The sequence below is a fragment of the Salvelinus namaycush genome, chromosome 38 (assembly GCF_016432855.1).
Source record: "Salvelinus namaycush isolate Seneca chromosome 38, SaNama_1.0, whole genome shotgun sequence".
Classification (NCBI taxonomy): domain Eukaryota; kingdom Metazoa; phylum Chordata; class Actinopteri; order Salmoniformes; family Salmonidae; genus Salvelinus; species Salvelinus namaycush.
Window position 1 is genome coordinate 516,737 of NC_052344.1, and position 22,522 is coordinate 539,258.

Consider the following 22,522-nt stretch of genomic DNA (forward strand, 5'->3'; position numbering starts at 1 on the left):
TTCGCGCCACAATGCTAGCCAATGTTGATGACGTTCCCAGTTTCTCTCGACGCAAAGAACGGAAAACTCAGTCCCAATAAACTGATGAAACTCGGTTGAAAAAAACTACTTTATGATGTTTTTCTAATATGTATCAAATAAAAACAGAGCCGGAGATATTAGCCGTGTATACCGAACGCTTATCATAAGACAATATGGAGGTGCTTCCCGCGCCTAGGTAGAGAAAGGAAATTCTGGACACGTCATTCCAAGAGCTCTTGTTCGACCTCAGATCAAGCTAGACACCCTGCCTGTTGACATCTAGTGGAAGGCGTATGAAGTGCATGCATATCGATAAATATTAGGCAATTGAATAGGCAGGCCCTGAAACAGAGCCTCGTTTTCAGATTTTTCACTTCCTGTCTGGAAGTTTGCTGTAAAATGAGTTCTGTTTTACTCACAGATATAATTCAAACAGTTTTAGAAACTTGAGAGTGTTTTCTATCCAATAGTAATAATAATATGCATATTGTACGATCTAGAATAGAGTACGAGGCAGTTTAATTTGGGCACGATATTTTCCAAAGTGAAAACAGCGCCCCCCTATTGACAAGAAGTTGCTAATCAGGTAAATGTAGTTAACTAGAAAGTCGGGGCACCACGAAATAATGTCTATAGAGCTGTTATCTTCCGAATAAACTCTTAAAGACCTAGTAATCTTTTACATCAGTAGCAGTCAATATTTAATCGGCACTTTATTCAGTCTCATCTGAAAGTAGTAAATTCTTGGTTATCTTCACAAACCCTGGCTAACAAGTTGAATCGGCAATACAAAATTTGATTTAATCATTTATTTACTAAATACCTAAATAATCACAGAGTATTACGTCTACACAGAATGGACATACATTGATTACAAATTATGTCATTAAGGAAACCGTACCTAGCGGATGGAACAGATATGACGGCTGGTTACACTAAGAAAAGGGGGTTGGGTTTTGAATGAAAGAGCAGGAAGACTGAGTAACAAGGGATGCTATCGTAAATACAGAATCTTATGCATTCTAAATAACTGCCCATTTGGAAAAAGGAAAATGCAATACATATTTACTCTGAGCTGCGCTTCAATAGGTTGGTCGTAGATGGATGGCCAGGTTGCCCAGCAGGGATCTCTTGTCCTTTGAAGAACGTCTGTTTGTAAACTGCATACGTTGTAGTATCGTTGTGTGTTAGACTGGATACATCATCCGTCCTTTCATAGCCCACGTTTACAGCGGCTGCTGCTAACTCAACGGCTAGGAGGTATCACTTCTGGACTGAAGAGTTCAAAGTTCATACCAAGTTGCCATACTTTTAAGCTCGTGCTATATTCTGGGTGGTATAGTTGGAAGTTCATCCTTTCTGCGTGTCGATCGTCACCTTCACATTGAACACGGTGCTAATTTCGTTAGGTTATTATCTGAGCCCTTTTAACATAGGACCGTCGTCCTCACGTCCTCGGTATAGAAAGTAGAATTTTCGTCAACGGGTTTATATAGTGGTGAAAGAAAAGCGTGTTTCATAGTTTACAACCAAAGTCTGTTCACTTAGGCGGGGCCTCTGAGTGAGCAGAGTTTCCCTATGACAAACCGTTCTCTCATTTAAGAAGCTAAAATTACATTTAATCTTTTCACAAATAGTTTCATATTTAAACATTTAAATTGCATAACAATTCCATGTGAATCTGATAACTAGATAGTCGACTTTCCAAGATACAGTTTGTCATCCTGTCATTAGTAGTAATGTCTCAGACAACAACTGATCTGAGATCATATTCATTAAGTACCAACGCATATTTTCAACTGGTTGGATTACCGAAATATGGTTCCGTTTCCCACCTTTCGATGTTACCAGATTCTATGTTACAAAGGCTTTACAAGAGTCAACTCTATAGAGTAGAGAGAGAAAAGGGGAAAGGTATTTATGGGGGTCATAAACCTCCCCCAACAGGCCAACGTCATGACAACCTACTTTTGAAGCATATGCTGTGCTCTAACTAATATTTAACCGTGTAAAGACATTGGTTTTTAAAAGCTAGAATGTTGATACAAAAACCTGCCATTGAAATTATAAAGTCATTTTTGCAATATTAGGTTTCTACATTGTGTAAAAGCTCTACCTATTGACGGGGTATAAACTCTTACCCTACGAGGTATGGAGCCTGATGGTTTTCTGTTCTACCTGATAATTAATTGCACCCACCTGGTGACCAGATCTAAATCGGTGTCTAATTGAAGAGGAACAATGAAAAATTGCAGTCAAACTGGCATCGAGGTTGAGTTTGAAGGACCTATTGAGATGAGTTATATCAAATTTTAAGAGCCTCAAGTTTGAGTGGGGACATGCATGAAATCAGTCATTCATTAAATGCTATGATAATTTATCTTCTAATGAAGCTATCCCTTTTCCTGTATTTTCTGTGCCCCCAAGTGTTTAGATATACTATTAAAGTAACAAGGTTGTTAGCTAGCTAACGTGACTGAACAAGGTGTAAACAAATGTAAGTGGATTTTGAACGATCCACAACATGGTTTATGAATATTACCAAAAACAAACTTAATGAAGAAAAAATTGGGGGGAAAATCTACCAGCCAATACATTTGGCATAGCACCAAAAAACTATTATCGGCCTTGTTTTTCCAGGTTTTGGATTTCCCCTTTTATATTTTTTTGCAGGTTTTCGTTCTCAAAATCACACTTAATAGAACATCTAATTTTGTTTGTTTTCTAAGTCCACAACAATGCTTAAATCACATCTTTTGATGTCTGGGAAAGAAAGTAAAACATTTTGGTGTATAGTTGCCCTTTAATTTCAGTTGTGCATGTCAAGAGACTGGTGTTTGGCGCGCGGTGTTTCTGTATGGCGATAGCAGAGTTTACGAAACAAAAGACCACCCGATGGATACAAATCATATTGATATCATCATTTTGCCAGGTATACTTTGCAGTTTAATATTTAATTTGGAAAGTTTTATGGGAAAGCCTTCATAAATGACTGTTTCGGCATCGCTAACTGGCAACACAAAGTGGTAGGCCCATGCAGTTATGTCTTGAGAAAGTTGCAAGAAATACATATCACTGATACATTCTTTAGACATGCTCCGGAACTTTGGCGACTACTAAGGCTTTCTTAAACCTCCCTCTTTGGGCCGAATGTGTCAATGTGCAGTTCATATATGCATAATCTATCAGCAGAATTGCTGTCTTTGCTCAATTAGCCACGAGGTAATAATCTGTCGTTCTGACCCTGAGCAAGGCAGTTAACCCACTGTTCCTCGGGCACCAGAGACGTGGATGTCGATTAAGGCTTTCCCTTTCTTAGTTTGAAAGCAACTGTTTCTCTGGAATCTGTGCTGTGCCATTTAAATTCCCCCCCCTACATTTTCCACCACGTGGGCCAGCCCCCTAGCAATTTGAGTTCAACCAATGAGCTTCAGACCCTCGCAATATGAGTGACCACTAGCAGTTATCTTTTTAATTTTTTTACATTTTATTTTTGGGGGTCTCATAGAAAAATATCTCGGAGCATATTTGACCGAAATGGTCACACTTTAGAGCCCTGAGTGCCATACCATTTGACCAGAGCCCTTTGGGGCCTGGTCAAAAGTAGTGCACTAAATATGGAATAAGGTTACATTTTGGACACTGCCCAGGCCCCCACTTTGGCTTTTCAGTCTGCCCACGACAAAGCCAATTAAGAGGCAAAGGTATACTTGGGGATATGATTCATCTCCCTTTTCCCCTGTATTAAGAGATTGGGAAATTACTACTCCTAACTAGATGCAGTAAACCGATTTGAGATATACAGAAGTACAAGTAGATTCATTAAACAGATTGTGCAGCAGCTCTGCATTTCCAATCGATTTCACATAGAAATCCATGTTGCATGCAATATTCTGAAACGCCACTCAGCCTTGTTATGTCTGTTTTTACATTGTACTCTGTCTCTATCCCTCTCTACCCTTCCGACTGCTTCCCACACACTAGAGGTCTTCACGGATCCACCTGTACCCGAATACCCGAGACCCTATCCGGGACCCAAGCTAGATAATGTTACGGGTCTAGGTCGGGTCTGATAAGAGTGTCACGGGTCTCGGGCATGTGTAATTTTAACCGACTTGTCTGGAAGGGACTGTACAGATCCAAACGTGACTGCTGCAGAAGGGAGAGCAAGAGACATTTCATAATTTATGCTGCTGCACTTGAGTTTCACGAGAGTGGAGCTTGTAGCTTGTTGTTGGCCAATCATAAGTCATGAAAGTGGCAATAGACTACAGTCATAGAACCTCAGTGTGTGACAGTTTATTTTTTATTTTTTTATTTGTCCCCCCATTTTTTTTTTATTTAACCTTTATTTAACTAGGCAAGTCAGTTAACTCTTATTTACAATGACTGCCAAACCCGGACGACGCTGGGATAATTGTGCACCGCCCTATGGGACTCCCAATCATGGCCGATTGTGATACAGCCTGGATTCGAACCAGGGTGTCTGTAGTGACGCCTCAAGCACTGAGATGCAGCACTAAGATTCTGAATTGAGTTATTTGTAACTGCTAGAGTGGCCGATCTCTCCCTCCTCTCACACTTTTTCAGCTCTGCTAATGAAGTAGCTTGAAAAATGACTTTACTGCTGCTTCCCTCACTCGGATCGGACCGGGTCTGGATCCGACCAGGTCTATACGGAATGGTTCTAGTTGTCCTCGGGTCCGTTCGGAACGGGTCTCTCTCTTAAAAAATATATATATTTATCCGTATCGGGTGGGAAAGGAAAGCCCCAGGTCCATTTCGTAATGGGTCCAAGACCTCTACCACACACACCAAGCCTCGCCCCCTGTCACTCAAGCAGCACAGTTCCTCCTCGCTGGTAGATTCACAATAAGTTTGCATGCTGTTCTATTAGGTCAAATGCAGTCAACAGATTGTTCCAAACAAGAGCAATGTTGCTTTCCACCTTGCTTCTTGACATAAAATCATTATATTTCTATGATTCCAACAGTTCACAAAAAAAAACATTCTCCCAAGTCTTTGATCTTTATCGGAAGTAAAATCGCAATATTTGGTAAAATAGCTTTCAGATTGTTTTGCCGATATCATGTATCCCTACTGTAAGTAGAGGAAATTGTAAAACAGATTTGGAAATACTACAAGACGAGTGTTGCCATAGTACTACATTTATGGCACAGTAGGCCAATCTGACGAAGAAAGTTTGTTGACATAGTGGCGTTTGTATTATGTTTCCATATATTTATATGTGTATTATGTTTCTATTTCTGATATCCATGCAGGTCCTGGTAATAGAGCAGAAGAATGAGGATGGATCGTGGCCTAGAGGTTCCTCTGCACCTAAGTGAGTGTGTCTGGCTGGGTCCATGACCTTAGTTTATGGGAGTGATTAGCTGGACTTCCAATTAGGAATTACTCTCACTTGGCATGGGGATTGAAAGACATTGGTTCTTCTGAGGCTGAGCTTTCTCTATGCTAGTCTATTCTGCCAAGTTTGTTTTATACGTTCAATGTAGACATTTATGTTCAACCCAGCAGGCCCTTATGATTATTTTTGCTACTATTTTCCTACAGTCTTTCGTCTTTGAATTTCAACTCCCTATCATATATCTGCGTCTATCTTATTTGCTTGGCTTTAGTTGCTCACATATCTCTTATCGTTTAACTCAGGGGTTTTCAAACTCTTCTTGCCCAGGGACCCTCGCCCAGGCAAACCGGCGACATAGGTACTCCCATAATACGTTATGTCTTGTCTCATCAGGTGAATGATAATGGCAGGGAGAAGTAATCAACTTTTAAAAATGAATAGATTTGGTAAACAGTTTCATTATTTTGACCTCCCCACAGTTCATTGGAAGGGTAAGCTCTAACACAGTCTATTAGCTAGAAAGGTGTCTTGGCGGTGTAGAGAAAGTGTTGCTGTTCCAGAGCACATTTTCTGCAATTCTACACATTTTTCTATTGAGCTGAGAGAATTGAGCAGTTTTTCATCAAATTTCCAGGAATTCTACATGGTTTGGCATGGAGCTGAGAGATAATTTGGTTATTTCTAAGCATATTTCTTTCAGTTTTATGCATTTTCCAATGGCTAATGCATTGTTCTTCTGCTCAAACATAACAAAATCAATGGGCATGTGCATTGAATGCCCCGTATTCGGAGTTTTCGATCTCCCTGACTCTAGCTTTCTTTGTTAGTTCTCAAAGTTGGTATTATTAAATCATAGTTCAATATCTTTTATGCATGATTTTTATCTGGGTTTGGTCATTTAAGTTGACACAACTGTTTTTCCATCCCTAAAATGACCACTTAGATGGCCCGCCTAAGAATTTCCTATATAGAGAAAACCCTGTGATCAGCTCCAATTACTATAATTTCCTCAATTTTAAAGGGATAGTTGGAGATTGTGGCAATGAAGCCCTTTATCTACTTCCCCAGAATTTGAGGCATGATAACTGTTCCTGTAGACTTCCAGTCATTGCGCTATCGCTAGTTAGCATTGGCTCGTGAAACTACCTTTAACTAACTTCATACTGGACGCAGAGACACATTGTATCCACGATGATATTCTATTGCAGCTTGTGATATTGATAGAAATGGCAGACGCACTGCAGTACCTGGACCCTAGTTTGAAAACCCCTGGTTTAACCTATTTCCATACTTTTTGAATTAACCCTCAGCTCTCAAAATCCTCTTCTTTGAGAGCCTTTATCCTTTCTCTCTAACTCATGATATTCTTTATCTTTTGAAGGTCATCTGGTACTTCCAATCTTTCTGCTTTGCCAAAGATCTCCCCTTCATCCCTCACAAACAATCATAACAGCAGCTTCAACAGCAGGAAGTAAGGACTATTGAACATAGAGAGGGTTGTCTAATTGACTGACTGGGCTGGGGCATATAGAGCCATAGAGAGACACTACGGAATTCAGCAAACTCTGAAGATGTCGAGTTTTGAACGTCAGCGGTCTTGGCTCCAAAGGTTCATTCTAGGCAAAGAGTCCAAATTAGAATGTTATTGATTTAATGGAATGTTTGGTGCCAATATGGAGGATAGTTTGTGGACTCCGTACATCTATGGCTCTGGGTTAAGGCTTGAGGTGGTTATGCGGGGATTTGCAGTTGCCTGCATGGTTTCTGGTTTTTATCTGTGTTTTCACAGCAGTGTATTCTATCATGGGACTAAAGAGCTTCTGCGTAGTAAACTGTATTTGAATCATCTCAGATTAAATCATTATCTACTGACGGAATTATGGATTCATTGATATTTCAATCTTAACTAACAAGATTTAAGAAGAGTAATTTTGTGTGGGTGCTTCCAGTGAGAATCAATAGCTAGTGTGAACCTCATGCAACCTAGAAACTCTGACACCTTGGTTGGACACCACTGCTGTCGGTGTGGAATGTGTTGTCACTGTCCAGTAGTTGAACAATAGCCTAATAGAGTAATGTTTTATTTTCCACTGTAGTTGTGAACCATTGCATGCTGGAATGGGTGTAATATCAGTGTCACTCAACACTGTAGGTTATTCTCACTGAAGGCTTCTGTGTGGATATAGGCTACGTGCAATTTTATTTTACCCGGCATCTGAGAAATACGGGCACACTACTGAGAGATGTATGTATGTATGTATGTAGCACACTTACAGTTCGAGCACGTAACTTTTCACCATTGCACACAAATGGTAGATTTATTTCCATATTGTGTTTTTGTTTCTGTGGACTCCATGGTGGCGATGTGGTAATAGGATCTCCCTGCAGATCCCCTTCCTGTCAACCCACTCCTCACTGTACAGCGCCAGCTTGGTCCGCTCTGGGATTGAATAATGGATAGGGTGCTATTTTAATCTTGGATGTTTCAAACCAGGATTAAGTATGCAATGATGCATCTTTGACTGTTTGATTGTGGATAGGGTGGGACAAGATGCATTTGTTCTGAGCCACTGTCCCTAGACTCCCTGTGTACAGTGACAGTCCTCTCGTTCGCATTTTCTATGCATTCTCTCTTCTTCCTGAGTTTATTGTGCTGCATATTCTGCAGTCCCTGTGTGACCTTCAGAATTCATTTCATCTGCACTCTCCCCCTTTCCACCTCCACCCTCTCTCTCGCCTGGTTGCGACACAGATGCCTACTTAATTATTCTCCTCACATCCTCCTCCAGCTATGCTCTCTACTCAGGCTACAGTAGATTCTTAAGGAGACCCAGTTATATGAATACCTAATTGCATATTAAAGAAGCTAGCTAGCTACTAGAGAAAGTACCTGCCTATTTGGCAACAATGCATTCTTCAGCCTCAGCAGGAATTCTCTGCTGTCAGGCCCCCTCTGTCACCCCCCTCTGCTATTTACCCTCCCTTTTCTTGAGCTCTCTCATCCCTCTATCTTGATAGGAACATCCCCTTTCTTTCCTTTACCCATCCGTCTCTCTCCTGTACCCCTTCCTCTCTTTCACCCTACATCTTTCTCCTGTACCACTCTGTACTCCACCTCTTGTCTCTCCTTTGCTCTTGTCTCCCCTCTCCCTTTACCACTCTCTCGCCCCCCCCCCTCGCTCTCTCTCTCCATCTATGTACCTCTACTTCCTGAAGCGGATTCTTGACCATCGTCGTAGCTTAGCTAGCTGCTGCTATAAATAGGCTATCCTGTGGTAGCAGCAAGGCAGAGTACACGTCAGGGCAGGGGCATGCTAGAGGGCAGGGCAGGGGTTGACACCGTCACATAGCAGGGCTCGGCGAGCGAGAAGAGGCACTGCAAAACTTGAACACTGACGGAGGAGGGAGTTTTTTTTGTTGTTAGCTGTGTTTGACAGTGTTGCGCTCGGGACGGGCCTCGCTTTACTGTGCCTCTCTGCTGCGTGTCTGAACTGAACTGGGATTGAGCTCTGGGACCAAGGCCTGGGCAAGGAGTGAGCTGATCTACAACTGGACTTTGGGATCGGATTAGGGCTGGATCGAACTAAGCCCCGGACTAGGGCCGAGTTATGGAGATGGATTTTGTGAGGCCAGTGTCGGATGGTTAAAGCGTTTGAGATGAGATGCTCCTGTGCTGCTGGTGGTGCCTGAGGACAGAGCTGAGGACAGAGCTGAGGACGAACGCCTCGACAGATTTAGACAGGAGCAGGGTGGTGGAGAGAGTGCTGAGCTGTGAGCAGGCTGCTAATGCTAACACTTCTACGGCTGGGGCCGGTGGTGGTATTACTGGTGGTGCTGCTACACCACCCCTTGATCAATGGGACGCAGCGTCGCCCCACTCCCAGAGGTCTGACTGTTATTGCTGTTGCAAGGCCTTTTGCTGTACCTCAAGGCTTTAGGTTTGAGGCTATATGCAAAGTGTGTTGTCTTTAAAATGTGCTGACTGTGTCCTCAGGTTTAGAGTAATTATTGGGCGCTAGGGTTGGGCGACAACAACCTTTGTCCTATCGTGATTATGTACCCATAAAACATTGATATTTGACTCTATCGCCCCCATTAGCCACACCCCCAAAAAGTAAAATAACAAATAAAAAAGCTTTTTAAACATCCACTAAAACAAAAGTTGGGCTGTGGCACGAAATCGAATGAAACTATGGATTTTGACGAAAGATGTTGAAAGCCTGGGCAGAGGCTAAGTTCAGGCAATGGCAAATCTTTGGGGAGCAGTGACTGTCTGATGATGAACGAGCTGTCTTACCGTACGTAGTGAGCTAGGTTACAGGCCAAATCAAACTACTTCCTAAGCGCTATGGCAGACTGTTAGTGAACACGCTAAATTCTGGAAAACAGTTAATTCACTGAAGCCAGGTAATTCTGCTACTTCCCTGCCTAAACTTTTTCAGTAATAATGTAGGAAACTGCTAAGATTTATGATGCTTTTAATCAGCATTTTATCTCTGCTGGTTTCCTATTTAAAGAAATGGTCATCATACTGGTTTTGGCCAGTCAGTTGACTGTTCTTCCCACATACAGCTCCAGTTGCCTCGATGGGTAATCAGTCAACCTCACGTGACTTGGGAAATGGTAGTCTCGGTTTTTCTTTTTGGCAACTCACAGAAAAAGAAGTTATTGCTGCATTATTAGATATTGACACCAAGAAGTCATTAGAGGCTGACATTTTGGACCCGTCTTTGCTTAAGTATGCAGCGCCTCTAATTGCTGGCAAAGTAACACACACTTTAAAAAAAAAAATTACTTTAGTATCAGGAAATATTCCAAGTGTGGAAAGCAGCTTTGGTGCTACCACTCCATAAGGGTGTGGATAGTAGTGATCTCGATAATTATCAACCCATTTCCAGGCTCCCATGTCTTTCTAAAATACTAGAATCATTGGACCACAAACAGCTACATTATTTTCTATCTGTAAATGGTGTACTTAATGTTAATCAATACGGATTCAGAACTAAACATAGCACCACTACGGCTACCATGCTTGTTGTAAATTATATTGCAAATGCCTTAAAGAATTGTGCTGCCATGTCTGTTGAATAAGCTGTCCTCGATAGGGTTGGGAACTGATGCTTGCCAATGGTTTCATAATTATCTCAATGACAAGGTATATGGGATCAAATCTGAGTTTCTTGATTACTTATTTTTATTTATATACAGTAGACTGTAAAAAAAATTTTTTTACAGTCTACTGTATATAAATAAATAAAAATATATTAGTAATTATTTAGATGCACATGATCGTGTTGATCAGCTTTAATATTGCAGACTGAGTTCTATCAATGTAATTTTTTGCCTAATTTCCAATCCCCCATATTTTATTTCAATATATTTTCCTTATGTTTCCCTAAGCCTACCACCCCTCCCCTAATTGGAGTAAACTAATGGACAACAAAACTTAGACTTCTACTTCACATACATACATACATACATACATACATACATACATACATACATACATACATACATACATACATACATACACACAGACAGTTAATTCAGAAAGTAATCGGAGCCCTTGATTTTCACCACATTTTGTTATTCTAAAATGTATTACATTTTTTTTTTTTTTTTATCGCTTCAATCTTCACACAATACCCCATAATGACAATGCGAAAACAGGTTTTTAGAAATGTTGGCAAATGTATAAAAAAATAAACAGATACCTTTTATGTAAATAAGTACTCAGATTCTTTGCTAAGAGACTTAATTGAGCTCAGGTGCATCCTGTTTCCATTGATCATCTTTGAGATGTTTTTACAACTTGATTGGAGTCCAACCCTGGTAAATTCAATTGATTGGACATGATTTGGAACACACCTGTCTATATAATGTCCCACAGTTGACAGTGCATGTCAGGCCAAAAACCAAGCCATGAGGTCGAAGGAATTGTCCGCAGAGCTCCGAGACAGGATTGTGTCGAGTTACAGATCTGGGGAAGGGTACCAAAAAACACAGTGGCTTCCGTCATTCTTAAATGGAAGAGGTTTGGAACCACCAGAACTCTTCCTAGAGCTGGCTGCCCGGCCAAATTGAGCAATTGGGATCGAGGGAAAGATCCAGGCTGTATCACAACCAGCTGTGATTGGGAGTGCCATAGGGCGGCTCACAATTGGCCCAGCATCGTCCGGGTTTGGCCGGTGAGGAAGGGGTACACCGGCCAAACCCGTAAGTAAGAATTTGTTCTTAGCTGACTTGTCTAATTAAATAAAGGTTAAATTTATAAAAGTAACGGCGCAAAGTACAGAGATCCTGTACAGCTAAGACAACGTGGGAGTGGCTTTGGGACAAGTCTCTGAATGTCCTTGAGTGGCCCAGCCAGAACCTGGACTTGAAACAAAATATTTGTGTAGCTACGCTCCCCATCCAACCTGAAAGAGCTTGAGAGGATCTGCAGAGAAGAATGGGAGAAACTCCCCAAATACAGGTCTGCCAAGCTTGTAGCGTCATACCCAGGAAGACTCGAGGCTGTAATTGCTGCCGAAGGTGCTACAATAAAGTACTGAGTAAAGGGTCTGAATACTTATGTAAATGTGATATTTCAGTTTTTTTCCTGTTTTGATACATTCGCAAACATGTTTTTTTGGTGTGGACTTTGTCATTATGGGGTGTTGTGTGTAGATTGATGATGGGGGGGGGGGGGAACTATTTTAATCCATTTTAGAATAAGGCTGTAACGTAACAATGTGGAGAAAGTCAAGGCCTGAATACTTACCAAATGCACTGAATACTTTTTACGGCCACTTTACTTCAGTTATCCCTCTTTTCCTTATAGTCCCACCCTTCAGCTACCCTCAACCTCTCAATCTATCTCTTACCCATCCAGTTTTGATTTCTACTTGCCATATATTTTTCAACTGTGCTGCTACCACCTGGTTACTCTACCATGCACCTTAGACGTTGCTGTCCTATGTGCTGTACATAGTCGTGGAACACTGGTCACTTAATAATGTTTACATACTGTTTTACCCACTTAATATGTACACTACATGACCAAAAGTTTGTGGACACCTTGTTGAACGTCTCATTACAAAATCATGGCCATTTAAAATGGGGTTGGTTCCCCCTCTGCTGCTATAACAGCCTCCACTCTTCTGGGAATGCTTTCCACTAGATGTTGGAACATTGCTGTAGGGACTTGTCGGGCACTGTTTGGTGATTATGAAGAAGGTGCTACATTGAAAGGCACTGAGCTCTTCAGTAAGGCCATTCTACTGCCAGTGTTTGTCTATGGAGATTGCATGGCTATCTGCTCAATTGTATACACCTGTCAGCAACGGGTGTGGCTGAAATAGCCATTTGAAGGGTTGTCCACATACTTTTTTGTTTATAGTGTATGTACTTTATTCTAGTTGATCCCTATACTCTTTAACTATTGCTGTACATATACTATTCAGATATACTACATTTTCTATCCATATAATGTCTGAACATCCCATGTATGTACGAGCACACAGCCATGCAATCTCCATAGAGAAACACTGGCAGTAGAATGGCCTTACTGAAGAGCTCCGTGACCTTCAATGTGGCACCGTCATGGATGATGCCACCTTTCCAACAAGTCAGTTTGTCAAATGTCTAACCTGCAAGAGCTCCCCCGGTCAACTGTAAGTGCTGACATTGTGAAGTGGAAACGTCTAGGAGCAAAAGCGTCTCAGCTGCTCAGAACGGAACCACCGAGTGCTGAAGCATGTAAAAATCGTCTGTCCTCGGCTGCAACACTCACTGCCGAGTTCTAAACTGCCTCTGGAAGCAATGTCAGCACAAGAACTGTTCGTCGGGAGCTTCATGATTTGGATTTCCGTGGCCGAGCAGCCGCGCACACAAGCCTAAGATCACCATGCGCAATGCCAAGCGTTGGCTGGAGTGGTGTAAAGCTCTCCGCCATTGGACTCTGGAGCAGTGGAAACGCGTTCTCTGGAGTGACGAATCAGGCTAAACTATCTGGCAGTCCAACGGACGAATCTGGGTGTGGCGGAACCATGAAAAACAGCCCCAGACAATTATTCCTCCGCCCCAATGGGGAGCATACAATGATGTACTAGATGATTATGTGCTTCCAACTTTGTGGCAACAGTTTGGGGAAGGCCCTTTCCTGTTTGAGCATGCTCCGTGCACAAAGCGAGGTCCATACAGAAATGGTTTGTTGAGATCGGTATGGAAGAACTTGACTGGTCTGCACAGAGCCCTGTCCTCAATCCCACCTAATACCTTTGGGATTAATTGGAACGCCTACTTCGAGCCAGGCCTAATCGCCAGACATCACTGCCCAACCTCACTAATGCTCTGTGGGCTGAATGGAAGCAAGTCCCCGCAGCAATGTTTCAGCATCTAGTGGAAAGCCTTCCCAGAAGAGTGGAGGCTGTTATAGCAGCAAAGGGGGGACCAACTCCAGATTAATGCCCAAGATTTTGGAATTCGATTTTTGACGAGCAGGTGTCCCCACACACACACACCACAAGACAAAGTATCTCACACACTGAACAAAAATTTAAACGCAACATGTAAAGTGTTTGTCCCATATTTCGTGAGCTGAAATAATGTCCCTGAAATCTTTCATACGTACATAAATCTTATTTCTCTTTAAATTTTGTGCACAAATTATGTCTACATCCCTGTTTATTGAGCATTTCTCCTTTGCCAAGATAATCCATCCACCTGACCGGTGTGGCATATCAAGAAGCTGATTAAACTGCATGATCATTACACAGGTGCACCTTGTGCTGGGGACATTAAAATGCCACTTTAAAATACGCAGTTGTCTCAACACAATGCCACATGTCTGAAGTTTTGAGGGAGTGTGCATTTGGCATGCTAACTGCAGGAATGTCCACCAGAACTGTTGCCAGAGAATTGAGTGTTCATTTCTATACCATAAGCCACCTCCAACGTCGTTTTAGGGAATTTGGCATAACATCCAACCGGCCTCACAACAGCAGACCATGTTTAACGACGCCAGCCCAGGACCTCCACATCCAGCTTCTTCACCTGCAGGATCATCTGAGGGGTGGGGGATTTCTTGGGTGTATTTCTGTCTGTAATAAAGACCTTTTTGTGGAGAAGAATTGGCTGGGCCTGGCTCCCCAGTTGGCAGCCCTGCCCAGTCGTGAAATCCATAGATTACGGCATAATTAATGTTGCATGTTTTATTTTTGTCATTGTTTTTATTTTCATCTATCACATTACAAAGTCGTCACCATCTGTTGGCTGTCAATAATTGTCGCTAGACAATGCTATGGTAATATCACCCGACCCTATTGGCAGCTGTGCTATATACTGTAGGTGTTTAACATTTTTTATGATGGTTTCAGCTTTTTATTGTACAATTGTGTTTTCTTACTGTGTACCTTTCTCCCCACACTGAATGAGAAGTGAGAAAGACCTTATGGGAAGATATTGAGTGGGGGGGGGGTTGAATAGAAATGTTTAAGGTTTGTGTGTGGGCACTAGCCTTTGTATATTGTATTTATTAAGGATCCCCATTACTATTCCTGGGGTCCAAACAAGATTAAGGCAATTACTTAACAAAAATAAATTAAACGGTACGTCATACAAACAGCACATTATTACACCACTATAAGTACTTTATGCCTGCATTTGTTTTGTAACATCCAGTCATTTTACCCAGCCATATGAAATAGGCTAAGTCCATGTTCTCTATTTATTCCTGACTGATGTTATGTATCCTCTTCAGTGTGAAAAACTCCAGCTACAGCCTTCCGTCCTACCACCCTTATAACAGCTATGAGTGCTCCGAGGGCAGGCAGAGTGAGCGGGCTGGCCTGTGTGGTCTTTCCAACCTGGGAAACACCTGCTTCATGAACTCTGCACTGCAGGTACCATACCCTCAACTTGCCCAATAATGTTTGTAGCATGTTTTGTGCTGCTATCATGTTGTGTTGTCATGTGGTGTTGCTACCATGGTGTGTTGTCATGTGTTGCTGCCATGCTTTGTTGTTGTCTTAGGTCTCTCTTTATGTAGTGTTGTGGTGTCTCTCTTGTCTCGATCTGTATTTGGTCCCTTTTTTTTTTTCGCAGCCCCTGCCCCTGCAGGAGGTCTTTTACCTTTTGGTAGGCCAACATTGTAAATAATAATTCGTTTTTTACTGACTTGACTGGTTAAGTAACGGTTAAATAAAAATATACATTAAACTGTTAACTCTGAACTCTGGTGTGTATGCATTGGTTTTAATTGTATCATGGCAGGAACAGCTGCGGGTATTGATTGACCTTTGGCATTGTATTATACTGTTGGTGTAGGTGATTCCTTTGACTGTTGGATTTTCTCATTATGCCCTGTCTCTTGCATATTTTACTGCTTCTTTTCCCAACTTTAATCGTTTTTATATATTTTATATTTTTCTGCAGTGCTTAAGTAATGTACCTCCTCTCACCGAGTATTTCCTGAAAGACAAGTACAACGATGAGTTGAATGAGGACAACCCTCTGGGAATGAAAGGGGAGATCGCCAAGGCCTACGCTGAGATCACAAAGCAGTCGTGGTCTGGGAAGTACAGCTACGTCACACCACGGCCTTTCAAGGTAATTTACGGTACCAGGGTTGGTGTCAAGTCCATTTCCATTCCAGGCATTTCAGAAGGTACACTGAAATTCCAATTATCTTCAATGCTTTTTAATTGGGAAAATCTGTAATTGGAATTTGGTTTACATTCTGAATTGACTGGAATTTAAATAGAATTGACTCCAACCCTGTACTGTACCCATACCAACTTATGAAATTCACATGGTCTGAAAGTTGTGCCCTCACTTCTGCCTTGATTCTAGATTGAAATGCAGCTATGATGTGCCCAATCCCAAATTGACCCTTAGACCCACAAGCCACAACAACCGAGTCTCTTGAGCAGTGATGTAGTGGTAGAAAGAATGGGTGGGTAAACTCTGATTTCCATTCGTGGTGAATAAAGTAACGCTCCCTGTACTTTCAATATGGTTTTCTGCAATAGGTGGGTAAACGGTGTTTACGTGCGTTTACCCTCGATTACACCACTGCTCTAGAGTAGATCAGAAAGGATCACACATATATAAGAAATATGGCAATATTCCTACTTTGCTAACTGACAGGCTACAGGTTGGTGGAATCTGTGCTATTTTGCTTGCTTCCACCAATTCAATCTACACAAGTTCCCTAGGGGTGCAGTGTCAATTTGGAATTTCCTATAGATCTGTTGCTGAACCTGTTGTGTGTGTCTATTCTCCCCTCCCTCCAGACCCAGGTGGGTCGCTTCGCCCCCCAGTTCTCAGGCTACCAGCAGCAGGACTCTCACGAGCTGCTGGCCTTCCTGTTGGATGGTCTACACGAGGACCTGAACCGTATCAGGAAGAAACCCTACATCCTGCTCAAAGATGCCGAGGGCAGGCCTGACAAGGTCTGTTACTGCTAGCTTGCTGTCACTCTTTATTTTATTAGTTTAGTTTCATTCACTTTACTATTTGTCAGGGACCATGCACAACAAATACATTGCACCATAGCTACAGTACACAGCTGGGCAAATTGTTCTCTGTAGTCCCAGGTAGTCTTGCTATCTCTGGCACTCAACACTCATTCAGTTGTTGTTGTGCGTTGATTGTTAAATTGGAAATCTTTATCTTTAAAGCCACAATCTTGAGTTTGGTGTTTCAGCCCAATGAGGCATTTATATTCAAGAATCAATGGGTATATCATTATTTGAAATGACCAATTGAATGGCAGGAAATATGCCAGATCTTGCGCAAACTCTATAACCTCATTATCAACTCTGTAGCCAATGTGTTTCTGGAGGAGAACCAGTGGGAACAAACAGTGTTCATACCTCCAGTCACTCCACTGTGTCATTTTAGTCTGTTGAAATGGTGTCTCATAGCCTTGAGACATGGCTGTAACAACCATTAGTATAGTGTATAGTCTGTCTCGGCTATGTTTCTGATGGCATTGCTTTTCTTCCCTTCTGTAAAACTGTAGGCTTGTTTCTAGAGTATAAACAATTAATAAAAACAGTGTACCACTCCATAGTATTCTCTTGGTTTATGTCAAAATGGTTTCTCAGCAATATCCCTCCCCTCTGTGTGACTACTGTATGTGTTTCCCTAGGAGGTTTGGGAATAGTTGTACCACCACACAATCCATGGGTCCCTTCACCTCGTATCTAAATAGTTTGAGTCTTTCCCTTCCCCTCTGTGTAACTGTATGTAGTGGCTGAGGAGAAAAGCAAAACCAGTAGTGGGAATAAACGGTATCATAGTACTATACCTCCTCCAGACACTCCATTGTTGCTATCTCACCCTTTGTCAAAAATGGTTCCTCACTATCTTCCCTCCCCTCTGTGTGTCTGTAGGTGGTGGCCGAGGAGGCGTGGGAGAACCACGTCAAGAGGAACAACTCCATCATCGTGGACATCTTCCACGGCCTCTTCAAGTCCACCCTGGTGTGCCCTGTCTGCGCCAAGGTCTCCGTCACCTTTGACCCCTTCTGCTACCTGACGCTGCCGCTGCCCATGAAAAAGGAACGCACTCTGGAGGTCTACCTGGTCAGGCTGGACCCCCTGGCCAAACCCACACAGGTAACTACAGTATCTGGGTTGTATTCATTAGTGCACACTGTAGCAAAAGCTTTTACAACTGAAAACAAAAACACATGTTTCTTATTGGATAGCACCTCCCTGTTTTGGCCTGTTTGCTTCTGTTCTGTACCTAGTGAATATGACTACGGTCAGTCTGGACCCCCTAGCCAAACCCACACAGGTACTGAGCTGTTAAGCCTACCTAGAAATTAGTCATCCTTCACATATTGTGGTCACCCACAATATTCTCTGCTTTTTAAGGGATATCCTCTGAAGTGGATTTGAGTATTTGTAATCAGCTTATGCTCTGAATAGGGCCAGATGGAATCTGGAGGGAGGTCCTTTTTATCAATACCTTTTGAAGGCTTGGTGTATATTTAATGAATCTGCAGCTATTCATTCTTCATGGGGTTTTGGTAAATTCTGCTCCTGCGGATTAAGTTATGAGTTAATCTTAGGACCCCGGCTTAATGGCCGTTTGTCTTTCTTTGTGTTTCAGTATAAACTGACTGTGCCCAAGGTGGGCTACATATCAAACCTCTGTACATCGCTCTCCACTCTATCTGGTGTCCCTGCTGAGAAGGTAAGATACACACACACACACACGTCTGTTCTGCTCTTAACTAAATCAGTTCTCCCTCAAAAAAAAAATGTTAACCTCAAGGAGTTTTATGCCTGGTTAAATAGAGGCTAAATTAAAATGTACGCTCTGGAATGGTGTACAGTGCATTCGGAAAGTATTCAGACCCCTTCACTTTTTCCAGATTTTGTTACATTACAGCCTTATTCTAAAATTGATCAAATTGTGTTTTTCCTCATCAATCTACACACAATACCCCATAATGACAAAGTGAAAACAGTTATTTTTTACATTTCAGCAAATTTATTACAAATAAAAAAGATACCTTATTTACATAAGAATTCATGCCCTTTGCTATGAGACTCGAAATTGAACTGATTCCTTTTATCATCCTTAAGATGTTTCTACAACTTGATTAGAGTCCACCTGTGGTAAATTCAATTGATTGGACATGATTTGGAAAGGCACACACCTTTCTATATAAGGTCCCACAGTTGACAGTGCATGTCAGAGCAAAAATCAAGCCATGAGGTCGAAGGAATTGTCCGTAGAACTCCGAAACAGGATTGTGTCGGCACAGATCTGGGGGATGGTACCAAAACATTTCTGCAGCATTGAAGGTCCCCAAGAACACAGTGGCCTCCATCATTCTTAAATGGAAGAAGTTTGGAACCACCAAGAGTCTTCCTAGAGCTGGCCGCCCGGCCAAACTGAGCAATCGGGGGAGAAGGGCCTTGGTCAGGGAAGTGACCAAAAACCTGATGGTCACTCTGGCAGAGTTCCACTGTGGAGATGGGAGAACCTTCCAGAAGGACAACCATATCTGTAGCACGCCACCAATCAGGCCTTTATGGTAGAGTGGACAGATGGGAGCCAATCCTCAGTAAAAGGTACATGACAGCCCGCTTGGAGTTTGCCAAAAGGCACCTAAAGGACTTTCGGACCATGAGAAACAAGATTCTCTGGTCTGATGAAACCAAGATTGAACTCTTTGGCCTGAATGCCAAGCGTCACGTCTGGAGGAAACCTGGCACCATCCCTATGGTGAAGCATGGTGGTGGCAGCATCATGCTGTGGGGATGTTTTTCAGCTGCAGGGACTGGGATACTAGACAGGAATGAGGCTAAGATGAATGGAGCAATGTACAGAGAGATCCTTGATGAAAACCTGCTCCAGAGCGCTCAGGACCTCAGACTGGGGGCGAAGGTTCACCTTCCAACAGGACAACGACCTAAGCACACAGCCAAGACAACACAGGAGTGGCTTCGGGACAAGTCTCTGAATGTCCTTGAGTGGCCCAGCCAGAGACCGGACTTGAACCCGATCAAACATCTCTGGAGAGACCTGAAAGTAGCTGTGCAGCGACGCTCCCCATCCAACCTGACAGAGCTTGAGAGGATCTGCAGAGAAGAATGGGAGAAACTCCCCAAAAACAGGTGTGCCAAGCTTGTAGCATCATACCCAAGGACACTCAAGGCTGTAATCGCTGCCAAAGGTGCTTCAACAAAGTACTGAGTAAAGGGTCTGAAAACTTATGTAAATGTAATATTTCATTTTTTTATTTATACATTTGCAAAAAATCTAAACCTGTTTTTGCTTTGTCATTATTGGGTATTGTGTGTAAAAAGCAATTTAATCAATTTTAGAATAAGGCTGTAACGTAACAAAATGTGGGCAAAGTCAAGGGGTCTAAATACTTTCCGAATGCACTATGTGTACTTAAGATGTTTTTATTTTCTTTCCAAATTCAGATGATTGTAACAGATATCTACAACCACCGGTTCCATCGTATCTTTGCCACCAATGAGAACCTCAGCAGCATCATGGAGAGGGACGACATCTATGTGTGAGTGTCAGATACAGACTTTCTGATGAAGGCAGTTGGATGAAGCACTGTCTACTCTCCCTCCAGTGTTAGATCTGAGAAATCTGGGTCATATTCATTAGGCACCAAACAGAACGGCATGGACTGAAACCGGAAGGGACTACCTGAACCTGTCCAATAGGAAACACTGTTTTCCCTTGCAAAACGTTTTGCTACGGTATGCCCGAATGAATACGACCCTTAACTTACCGAAGATGCAAACATCTGAAACACATTCACCCTACCCTATAGTTCTGTAGTTTTGAGGTGCCAGTGCATTTGTTCTTAGTAACTAACTTAACGTAGCATGCATCTGAGCGGGGTTTCTTTCCTTCTTGTCCAGACAAGAAAGAAAAAAATCTGCACAGGTTCTCTTGTGCACTGTTCAACCAATCCAGTAAATATGGAGGAGGAGTTAAGATGGAGTGTTGCCTTGTTAACATTCAAAAGCGGTAGTCATGTCACAGGCTCTTTCCATTTCCCATGAAAACCGGATGCATCTGGTTGTTTCCAAGCCCGCAGAGGGTGGTTCTTAACTGACTTGCCATAGTAAATAAAAGTTAAATTAATGGGGGGAAAAATAACTCTCCTTGTTGTACAGCTTTGAGGTGGCAGTGAACCGGCTGGAGGACACAGACCATGTGGTGATCCCAGTCCACCTTAGAGAAAAGTACAAGCAGTCAGGGTACAACCACACCTCCACTCCTCTGTTTGGCCAGCCCTTCCTCATCACGGTCCCCAGAACACTCAGCGAGGACAAGCTCTACAACATACTGCTGCTACACCTCTGGTGGGTCACACGCACACACACATGCTCTACAACAGTATTCAGACCCTTTACTCAGTACTTTGTTGAAACACCTTTAGTTGCGAGTACAGACTCGAGTCTTCTTGGGTATGACGGTACAAGCTTGGCACACCTGTATTTGGGGAGTTTCTCCGATTCTTCTCTACCAATCCTCTCAAACTCTGTCAGTTTGGACAGGGAGCGTCGCTACACGGCTATTTTCAGGTCTCTCCAGAGATGTTCAAGTCCGGTCTCTGGCTGGGCCACTCAAGGACATTCAGAGACTTGTCCCGAAACCGCTACTGTGTTGTCTTGGCTGTGTGCTTAGAGTCCTGTTGGAAGGTGATCCCTTCGCCCCAGTCTGAGGTACTGAGTGCTCTGGAACAGCCTTTCAGCAAGGATCTCTTTGTACTTTGCTCTTTTCATCATCTTTCCCTCGATCCTGACGCTCCCCGTCCAAACTGACAGAACTTGAGAGGATCTGCAGAGAAGAATGTGAGAAACTCCCCAAATACAGGTGTAATCACTGCCAAAGGTGCTAAAACAAAGTTCTGAGTAAAGGGTCTGAATACTGATGTAAATGTGATATTTAAGTTTTTGCTTTGTCATTTTGGGGTATTTTGTGTAGATTGAGGGAAAAATACAATTTAATCCAAAAATCACATACATGCACTACAACAAGCTTTACAACATGCTACTGCTACGCCTCTGGTGGGTAGGTAACCATCTCAGAAACTGCCGTTAACTAACCTTGCGCTCTTGTTAATTACTTAGCCTAATTGTGACTGATGTTAAAAGGGCTATATGAATACATTTGATTGCTCTTTTCATTGTTTCTAAGGAACCTTTTTAGTTTCTAGTGGAAACAAGGCTTTGACACAATGTCCCGATTTTAATGTTTTCTCATTAAATGTTTTCTACTCCGGGAGCACTGATGAACTGAGTAATAACAGCACTGAGGGTGGATGTTTCTTTCTTCGGGGGGAGCATATAAATGATGTTGAGCAGTTAGATGTTGTTGGACTATGTCTGTATGTTTTGAATGGGAACTGATTATATTAGTATTGTGTGTTTTGTGTTGTATGGTGCAGTCGGTTTGTGCGTTCTGTCGTTGAGGAGGAGGACACTGAGGAGACAACCCCCTCTTCTAAACAACATATTGTCAATGGCAATGCTACCAATGGGGTCCTGGAGGAGGGCTCTCCCAGTACGTAACACACACACACACTTACACATGCACTCACCTGAGACTTTTCCCTGAAGAATGTGTTTGTTTCATATGATTGTGTTTTGTGTT

General features: G+C 42.5%; 1 protein-coding gene across 2 annotated transcripts in view; it reads left to right on the plus strand.

Annotated features, from left to right (window-relative positions):
• The window catches only part of LOC120031762 (ubiquitin carboxyl-terminal hydrolase 15-like), a 41,217-nt gene that overhangs the window by 12,542 nt on the left and 6,153 nt on the right, over window positions 1-22,522 (plus strand). The window contains exons 6-15 of one of the 2 annotated variants that reach the window (XM_038977564.1): window positions 5,304-5,365; window positions 6,771-6,860; window positions 15,132-15,273; window positions 15,806-15,979; window positions 16,666-16,824; window positions 17,770-17,994; window positions 18,494-18,577; window positions 20,326-20,420; window positions 21,040-21,228; window positions 22,317-22,432. In XM_038977564.1, coding sequence (XP_038833492.1) covers window positions 5,304-5,365; window positions 6,771-6,860; window positions 15,132-15,273; window positions 15,806-15,979; window positions 16,666-16,824; window positions 17,770-17,994; window positions 18,494-18,577; window positions 20,326-20,420; window positions 21,040-21,228; window positions 22,317-22,432 — 1,336 coding nt within the window. The remainder of the gene's footprint in view (window positions 1-5,303; window positions 5,366-6,770; window positions 6,861-15,131; window positions 15,274-15,805; window positions 15,980-16,665; window positions 16,825-17,769; window positions 17,995-18,493; window positions 18,578-20,325; window positions 20,421-21,039; window positions 21,229-22,316; window positions 22,433-22,522) is intronic. The other variant, XM_038977563.1, reaches the window with a different exon arrangement.